The sequence below is a fragment of the Mizuhopecten yessoensis genome, unplaced genomic scaffold (assembly GCF_002113885.1).
Source record: "Mizuhopecten yessoensis strain PY_sf001 unplaced genomic scaffold, ASM211388v2 scaffold716343, whole genome shotgun sequence".
Lineage (NCBI taxonomy): Eukaryota > Metazoa > Mollusca > Bivalvia > Pectinida > Pectinidae > Mizuhopecten > Mizuhopecten yessoensis.
Genome location: NW_018480069.1, coordinates 949,434 through 959,521, shown reverse-complemented (window position 1 = coordinate 959,521; position 10,088 = coordinate 949,434). Strand labels below are relative to the sequence as shown.

The following is a 10,088-nucleotide window of genomic DNA, read 5'->3' as shown; positions in this document are numbered from 1 at the left end:
TGGTAAAAAAATCGAAGAGACTTAAAGCCCAACACTGTTTTCAATGTTTGCATTTGACTTTTTGACCGTTTGAAAGTTGGTTTGGGCACAAAATCCATACTTGAGCATGATAACGGTTTCATAAATACGGGCCCAGGACTCTTGTGGAAAATTCCTTTTTTACACCAAAGTTTGTCAGAAAGTAAGGGACAGTGAATTGCCTACTTTGTTTTGTTGTTTTAAAGAAATCACATACAAAGACTGTTTGCATGAGGAAAAGATTCCCAGTTTATAAAGGTTCAGCTTGTTTGTATTGAAGACAACGTATAACTAAGACCGATTGCCTGAGGAAAACGTGTCCGGTCTGTAAAGTTCTTCTTGATTGCACTGAAAAGAAAATCGTCCAGATTATAAAGGTTCCAGTTTATGTGAGAGTGTCAATAACATCATACTAAGTTTACTCTGTAATATGGAATAGCGCCACGTGAATGTTTTTTTATGTTGCAATTACGAATTTGTTATTTTGAACATAAATGTAATAACGATTTAGTACCAAGTAATTACGATCTCGTTAGATCTTAACACTAGTCTGGTGTAGTTGCTACTTAGTTTCGACATTTTTTTACCATTTTAATGGATTTTCAACTCCATTGTTCGTCAATAGACAAGTTTATGACTAATATGATGTGTTGTGGTGTGTCCATATTAAAATCGGACTACTCTTCTTGCAAAGGGTTGCCGATCTTGCTTTCTTTAAATACTTTTTAACTACACTGTTCTTGTTAATGCCACTTAATCGCCCTCGCGACAGCTCGTGCAAGGCCGATATCTTGTTTGCTTATTAGTTTGTAACATTTTGTCTGAAAATGAAACTTAACGTTTACCGTTTAATTGCAATACATACCCAAAAGCACACGCGCTAGCTATTGTATATTTTACGCTGGTCTTCCTTCACACATACGTTCGCAATCAGCCATGTGTATGAAATAAAACGAAGACTGTACACGCATCTGTGTCTTCTGCTATGGGGTCATTGAATAGACCACAATTGATCTGCTGCCACCATTACAATATTTGGGATCTTCATAATTTCTCTCTACTTCCTGGAAACCTTTTTCATTTCCCAGCGCTTTCTTTGGAAATATCTTACTTATGGCATTAGCGTTAAGCGTTCGCCCAAGTTGGGTAGGCAATGGGTTCTGTCCCCAAGCCGGGACACACAAAATGTCTTAACAATTGTAGTTGTTCTTCCCTACTTAACGTTCAGCATGTAGGGGTACCGCAACACCTGGTTTATCCGTAAGTCGGCATCAGAGTCGCGCAATGGCAAGGAGGCAAGTACATCAACATACCTTTTCTCCAGCACACATATACGCAAGCACATTAAACGAAACCAAAACAAAACGCTCATCAACAAAATTGGTTCATGACAAAAAGATTTAACAACGAAAAGGCACAAATCAGCCATCCTACTCTAGTGTCTATCTTTATTTCATGTTTATTGAATTCTAATGGAAATCATGTCGACCTACTAGATCCTCACTCTGTCATTATCACGGGATAACTTTGTCTTAATTACGACATTATAAGACGTCATTATAATATAACATATTCCATATATCTCTATGGCTTCTGTAGTATAACATGAATCAGCCATGCATGCTGAATGTACTGTCATATACCGTTCGCCATCTCCTAGTACAATGTATCTGTTCCTGAGTAATTAAAATTGTCGCGGTTCCACGACAACCACGAGTACCGCGAAAATAAGTTACTGTTATACAGACTCTAAGACCAATTTCCTCATAGAAAAGTGTCGAAGCTATATCAAAATTTCTGAAAAAAAGTATACCAAGACAGATTTAGATAAAGTTCAGTAGATGCAGTGATGCATCTACGACTTACATTACATTTACTCAAGCCAGAATGAGCTGATGTTAAAATTATTGGTTATTATTACATGTACCTTATTGTTTTGGAAGTTTTCGAAAAATATTTAAGCAATACCTGTATTTCAGAAGATTTAAACCTAATTGCAGTCTATCCACCACCCCTACAGGTATACCTCTTATTATCTGGCGTTAACACGTCTGTACTGTAACCACAAACAAACAGTTTGGATTGTCTTACACTATCTGTTCAAAAGCTCAGAAGGGGTCTTTGTAGAGTATAATTTAAATCAGGAAGCTTTTCAATCGAGAAAAGGTGCAGAAAGGTTCTTTACTGTATTCTTTGAAGTCGGAAAAACATGTCCCGAAGCGTTCAAGACGAGCGCTAATGACACCATTGAGTAGTTCTTTACAAACTTCATGACCATCGTAGCAGCTGCAATAACAGTTGAAACATTTCCTTTTTTGCTGTCGTCCCATTTTTTTTCCGCGCGACTTTCTCGCACTTAAATCCATTAAAGTTGGTATTATGCCATCACAGTTCGCATGCTTTCCGTCTTAAGGAAGTTTTTATATTCACCATTTCGCCAGTTACTGCTCCTTTGCGTGCATAAAATGGCTGTCAGGAGGGGTGTGGTAGGAACAATTACAGTGTCTGTCAAAGTGTCGTCCGTTTCTCTCTCTCCCGTCCACTCCCATCTACTCCCGGAAATCTCCAATAGCGTTTCAACGTGAAAAGTTCGGAATGGATTTTTTTTCGGCAATGACCATAAATACGGGTCGGTCGTCTATACCGCTAAAAATCGGCACCTACGGTATTCCGGAATTTAATTATAACCCGGATGTCTCGTTAAAGATTCGTTGAACACGTGATGACGGGGTTCGCTCGTGTGAGAATTTTCATCTTGGAGATGACACACCATATGGTGCTGCGATGCGCATGTCACTGATGTATGCGACCCCTATTGGTAGACCCATGGGTCCAATATTTTAACTGCGCAAGGTTTCGTTTCGGAGTATAAATCAAAAGTTAAACGATGACGCATCCCAAAGTCATCTTTGGTCATCGATTTGTAAATTGCCCTAAGTCATTAGGAGCTTTAAATAAATAATGCGTTCGATATTGACCTTTGACATCCTTGTCCGACGTATACAGTGGAAATTCAAAACACAACATCCATTCCACTTGGAGGAATCAAGATAATTTAATTCCATTACACTGAGCACATATTCCATTAAAATCTCTATGTGGCCAGACATTGTTTGCCGTCTCCTTGGTAACCGTTTGCTCTTTCACCCTATCAGACGTGCGCTATTTGTTATCATGAGAGTGGATGGTCGCTTGCTGTCATGGCCGTCGAGTTGTATCGAGAACGGCGCGGAGTTAATTGAGTGTTCGATACCGTAATTGTATAATTCACACGACGCTCCATGGATCATATGTAGTGCTCTACGTTACTGCTTTGTTTGCCGTCAGCTTTTTACCCTAATGGAATCTCTATATATGAGTGATATGCGGCAGAACCCCGTCACATCTATCTGATGTCTGCTGTGTGTGTACAGATATGGACCATTAATCATATTATAGGATTTTAAGGCGACGGACTTGTTGACTCATTCCCGAACCTAATTAAATGTAGAACAAGGGTTTTGTTGTGAATGATAAAGTGTGTCCAACTTTGTCCAGCATCCAGTCGTATTTATTTTGATAAGCGTATATGACAAGTTATGTACGATTTTCAAAAGTGATTTTAAAATGACAGAGTATGGGGTTTTTCACAAAGAGACACAAAGTTTTGCTTTCATTTCCAAAAACACAAATTACCAATATCCGATAGCAGTGCCACAAATTGTTTCATTACAGTTCTATATTACAGAGCGATACTTTAAGTGTATCTTAATTACTGTGATACATGTATCCAGCTTGTAATTGGTTACACTGACCAGAAAACACCAAGGTAGTGGCGAATCATTGGCCCTTACATATACTGTATTATATTTACGACTGGCAATCAACAACTAAGTTCATTGGCCTGTGTTTATATTTCATAATTATATTACTGACACAAGCAACAACTAGGCTCATTGACCGTAGCTCAGCTTATTGTTTACACATGTTTGAATAATGGACCAATGGGCTATGCCATCCGCAGCTAGGAGTAGAGGACAGTGGTTAAACTTATTTTGGACGGCTCCCCTTACCGGTGTTTTCAGTATTCAAAAATGTGCACTGTCAACCTCAAAGCTAGGTGTTCTTATTATGTATTCCATGGCGTATCGCATGTCATGCTTCATTCACCAATCTTTGATAACGAAGAGTCACACTCGGCAGAAATTTATTTATTGAAACCTATTTCATGATCGAAGGTGGCGACTTACAGGTGCACTGCGAATTTGTTATCATTTATCAGCGAGAAATGTACCGTTTTAGGGACCACTGAAGAAACCAGCAATTACTTCCGAAGAATTTCTGTCACGATGTCCTTTGAACTTTGGCATATTTGCTATCTATGATCTGTGTTTGTTTTTTCTTAACTATAAATGTTTGGTTATAGTTGATATATCTGGTGTTTGTCACAAGAAAACTACATCAGTTATAACGTTTATCGTTTTAAATATTTGACGTTTAAATTAATTCTCGAATCTTTCTGCTTCCATTGCAGTTACAGTCACGTGACTTGATCTTTTCCCTTTTATCTACACTATCGCCATTTATTAATTCGTTCCTTAACATTAATATCTAAATTTAAACTTCCGCCGAGTATCACACTGCTCTCCTTCGACGAATACATTGAATAAATGCATATATTGAGTTCATATAAGATATTTACTATGCACACTTACTTCCCCATAGTACCATGATCCTGTCAACTAGACTGGGTTTTCTTTTCGAATCTGACTTATAATGAAAAAGCACTTGTCATTTAAAGTATTTTTCTTCCGGAAATCCTATGGCTTCCGGTGCTGTATTAAAATCAACCATTGGCAAATATAATCAAATGAAAACACATACAGAATAAACAAATGAAAACACATACAGAATTGATTTAGGAATTATTTTAATGAAACATGTAAGAAGAAGAAACAAAAGGTAGCAAAGGACAATAATCCTTCTAGTTGAAAAATGTATTCGAACCCGAATGGCTGAGTTACTCACTGTTTTTTTCAGTACATTATCCTATGAACCATTTGTTACATGTAACTGGCATTTTGTCTTATAAATATGTATAACTACTGGGACATCAATGTTTTGTCCTAAATGTCAGGACAGGGAGTATTTTACGATGAATATTAAATTCTCGTGTGTCGGGTACAATAACAACCATTGACTATTCCTCTCTCTACTTGATGAAGTCGTTTTCCAAGGGATACCTTGTTACAAATGAAAAGCATCAAGGTTGGAGCTCGATAACATACGCAATAGTTTTGTCAACGTGAAAGAGCGTCAGCAAGCAACCCAGCCAGGAAAGGGTACGTCAATATCAACGGGACACATTGCATTCCTTATATCTATAGAAAAAACACTTGCTGACGAAATACATTAATACATAAATATATAAAACTACGTAGGGTACAGATAACGATCATAACGTGATAGATTCTATTTAGCAAATTACGACAAATAGTAACAAATTAGTCCACTGAATGGGAAAATTCTTTTAAAAAAACCAGACAGTACAAAAATACAACAATCGTTCCAAAATATTATCGAAGTAAAATCAAGAAAACACTGGTCCCTGTAAACTCTTAACATATGCCTACATTCAGCTTAGATCATGTGACGAATTCTCAAGTATTTCGGAAATATCACGTCTCGAAAATGATAGTTCTTTTACAAAACAGTAATTCTCTTACATTGATATATTGACGGTAACATGTCTTTAAAATAATTTAAAATCACTTGGATTTCGTTTTGCATGCTATTTCTCGAAATACGAATAGATCACTAACAACTATTGCGAAAATCAATAATACTGCCAATATAAGCTTATAATTGTCCAGAATATCTCGCAGGAAATTGTCTAGACATGTTAAAAACATTGGCTATATACCGGCCGACTATCATTGTTTGTACAGTAGGACTTCTGATATACACCCAGCACCAAACACGTCATCTGTTATAGTGACACAGAATCACAGGTCCACACAGGGAAGGCGTGTATCAGCGTTGTACTAACGAGAAAAACTCAGTTCATTTTTTACAATTCAGGATTGGTAGAAAACCGCGTCATTTCTTAAAAATAGGATGAATAATGACAATGGTAACTATGAGTAATACTAACAATGACTATGGTGATGTAAATGACAACGACATTATGTGCGATGACGACGATGATAGCCTAATGGTGATGACAATGATAATAAAATGATCGATGACAGTATTAATATTTAATCGAGTACAAGCGTCCAGCACTTTTTACTCAATTAACTGAATGTGAATGCGAATGCACATGCGTATTGGTGTCTCTACCACGTGATGTACCAGCACCAGGTTTAAGCACCAAACAGCCTCTTTCAGTGAAAGATGTCAAAGAGAGGACATTTAAAAACGTGCCCCACTGTCGTCGTTGAAATTCTATAGAATCCAGGATTCGAACACATTCGTCTGCATATACGGAGTTTGAGTCAACCGTCAGACAATTGTAAGATAATGGATTTAAATTAATAAATAAGAAAATATTTTTCACACGTCTCTGTTACGACAACAACAACACGCGAGACACCTTTTAAAGAGTGCCTTCGTGTCCTTTCGGAAGTTTACATTGAGAAAGCTGTAGATGACTGGGTTTATGGCATTATTGATGAAATACGACTTGGAACCGAACTTATACGCCACCTCGCCGGCTGGATCTAGACCAGCCTCAAAGTCCTTCTTTATACTTCTGACGACCATGAAGATTAGGAATGGAAGGAAGCTGATGACGTAAGCAACTGTGACGGCGAAAAGAACGACGGTGGTTCTCGTTACGCGGATCTGGTGTTTTTGTCCGCGTTTTTTGAACACGTTCCGTGACGCCGTAGAATTCCTGCGCGTGTCGTCCCAGTTGGCCTCCTGGTCTGACGACATTTCTGTGCTGATGGGGTCCGATGACACACGATCTGATGCCGTGCTGTCATTAAATGTCCGGTCTTTGTTTTGAGGAATTTCCGGCGCCTTTTCGCCAATTTTGATTTTCTTCCTCGTCCATATAACAGCGCCTATTTTAGAATATATGACGGTGAAGAAAATGACACATCCTATAAAGAGAAGGAAGAGAACCCCGTAGTAAAGCGTTGGATACAAAGTGTGACGCATCGAGTCGTCAGTAGAACAATCCACTCCGACGATACCCTCAATGCCGACGTCAACCGTCTTCTCGCCGAAAATGATACAGGCGGGCCAGGATGTCGCCACTCCTATTATTATAGCTATAACACAGATGACTTTAGCTGTTTTTACAGAGATCTGCTTCCCTAGCCTGCATATTCTGTAGTATCTGTCGAACGCCACGGCTATGAGGGTGATGGACGACCCGATTGTCGACACCGATTCACTGAAGCGTAAAAGTTTACACGCCGCTGGGGCGTAGAACATATACGGGTATCTGAGATCGGCAACTTCTGTTGGCATGCCAACTAAACAAGTCAAAAGGTCAAGGATAGCGAGGTTAAGAATGAAATAATGTGAAGACGTTTTTGTCTTTTTGTGCCAGTAGACGAAAAACACGACGATGTTTCCGATAGACCCAACTAGAAGTAGCAACATCATGTATATGATCACCGGTAAATATTGTATAGCCTTCTCGTCGTTCAATTTCCGGAGAATCACCTCCATCTGTCCTGGACTGAGAGGCGTGGATGAGTTGACGGCAGGAACCATGGTTGTATTGTTTGTGTAAGTAGTCGGGGTAAATGCCATAGTAGTTGAATAAATCCCAAAGTGTCACTGTCGGTGATTTTCACATCCAAGAATCAACAATTCACTTCCCCGGCTATCAGCATCTAGAAGTAGAAAACAGCGTATTAGCTAACATAAAGAATTCAAAGCATAAATCTGATCTATGTTAAAGAGATATTTACACTTAAATGAAAACCTGCTCGGAAAGTTGACCTGTCGATATTTTAAGATGGCAGACGATCAGTACCTAAAGGATTATCAAACATGACGGAGGATCTTGTTACCGTCTACAGATGGCTCAAGTGATATATCGGACAATATAGTAATTCTGAACACTTAAAATGTTAAAAACTTATGATCTTACCATGTTTATATACAACAATACTTCCCTGTAGCAACACTCACGTGTACATTGTGGGAGAGGTATTATAAAAAATAACATAACAGTAAAATCATACCCCGATTCCATTGTTATTTATAATTCTGTTTGATTATAAATATGTTCTTTATCAAACCCATTGTTGGATGCTATAGTCACTAGCCTCGTCTGGGTTTTTAGTGATCCTCGAAAACACAAACTAAATCCCACAATGCTGCACTTGGTATAATGCGCTCCTGTGCGCTTTTTGCAAGTTAATCGTTTAATTCTGCAAACAATATCTCAGCGGCCCATTCACATCCAGGTGTTAAAATCGATATATGCAAAACTTAACAAACAAACGACATACCAGCATCAACTGACCACAAATTGTTAGACAGATGGTCAAGTGTCCGGAGCCTTTGAGAGAGTGGACATGCTGACAGGGACTTTGGTCCAGGAGCCACTCAATAACCTCTCCTCCTCAACACTTCTGGACCACAGGGCTCTGACACACGATAGTTATCAATAAGAATGAATATTATGGGTGAAGTAATACTTTACGTTGTTCCTAGGTCTATACCACACGATAAGCTGGACCCCTGTGTCTGCATTCGTGTCAGCCCTGAAAACTTGTCACTCATGTTTTAAATAATACGTCAAATTAGCATCGACAGGCCGACTGTTTACACGGCTATTACCGTGAATGGCATGACAGACAGCACTCCGGTGATTATTGTGTATGTACGATAGTTGAAATGTTTCACCAAACAATTATTCTACAGGAGGAACGCTAAACGGGTTGTCATAAATTTTTCATAAAGTGTACATAGCTTTGAATTAACGTTCGCAAAATGGGACGTGCTCGTCATCCTTAAGTTGATTTATAAATGTATACTCGTAACACCTGATCGCTCTTCCAGAACCCGACCCTTGATACCATTGAAACATCGCGCTTTTATCATTGTAGATAGGTTTTCTATGTTGTTTTGAACTTGCTTACGTACCAAAGAAATCCCTACCTCTTCAAACTTGTTACAGGTTTTGCGTCAGCCATGGAAATATCATTTTCCTTTTTTCCTTTTGATCTATGGCGCGGCAAGTGGGTCACAGTAAGATATTTCTACATAATATAGCAAATTCAATAAAATGTTTTTGTGTAACAGATTCGATTTCTGGATATGCATTTTTTATTGTGATGATGTTGCTGTGCCATACTTACCGGACAATGCAATTATAGGTATTGTGTTATCTTCTCGGTGTTGTGATTTTCGTGGGTGTTGGAGATAAGGGAGTCTAACACGTGACATATTGACAGGAAACTAGCACGGCGCAAATAGAAATTTAAACTCGATATAAATACTGGACATCAGTTTGTTTACTAGTATGCAAAAAATCTTTTAGAGAGGAACACATTAGCAAAAAAGATCATCTCTTAAAGGTTTGTAAATAGGCAAAGACATATCTATATATATACCGCTAAAGGGTTTATAGCAAGCCAGAGCAGGTATCAAGGCCACCACCTAATCCCTGATGATGTATTGGGTATGACGCTATACTGACCGAGAAGTGGACATAAAATAAATGGGGTGGTCATGTTAAGCCTTGGAGGTCGCTAATCACCCTATGATATATGGACACCTTTTGTAGAACGCCAGCATTTAAAGCCGGAACCTTATGGAACAAAGTACTTTGTGCTCGTGGTCAGTGGTAAGTGACCGTCGTGGACATGGTCAAGCGATAATACACAACAAGAAACACGGCAGGTGTTATAATAGACAGCATCAGTGGTCAAGACTTATTTGTTGTATTGGTCAGCAACGCTAAGGGCGCCATCCCCCGATCAAACGGTTTGGCCCTGGTCCATCCTATAAATTATCTTAGTGTTAATCGCCATGTGTCCTATACATCATCACAGGTAGTGGGATTTACTAGTGAAGATGGGTTAAATATTTTGGCGACCGGTCGCCCCTAACCCCACCCA

General features: G+C 38.8%; 1 protein-coding gene across 10 annotated transcripts in view; it reads right to left on the bottom strand.

The window, feature by feature from the left end:
• Nucleotides 1-4,916: 4,916 nt before the first annotated feature.
• Nucleotides 4,917-10,088, bottom strand: part of LOC110443393 (orexin receptor type 2-like) — a 24,687-nt gene continuing 19,515 nt past the window's right edge. For all 10 annotated transcript variants that reach the window (XM_021487581.1, XM_021487586.1, XM_021487587.1 and 7 more), the window contains exon 2: nt 4,917-7,850. In XM_021487581.1, the coding sequence (XP_021343256.1) occupies nt 6,553-7,767 (1,215 nt within the window). In that variant the 5' untranslated portion in view covers nt 7,768-7,850 and the 3' untranslated portion in view covers nt 4,917-6,552. The remainder of the gene's footprint in view (nt 7,851-10,088) is intronic.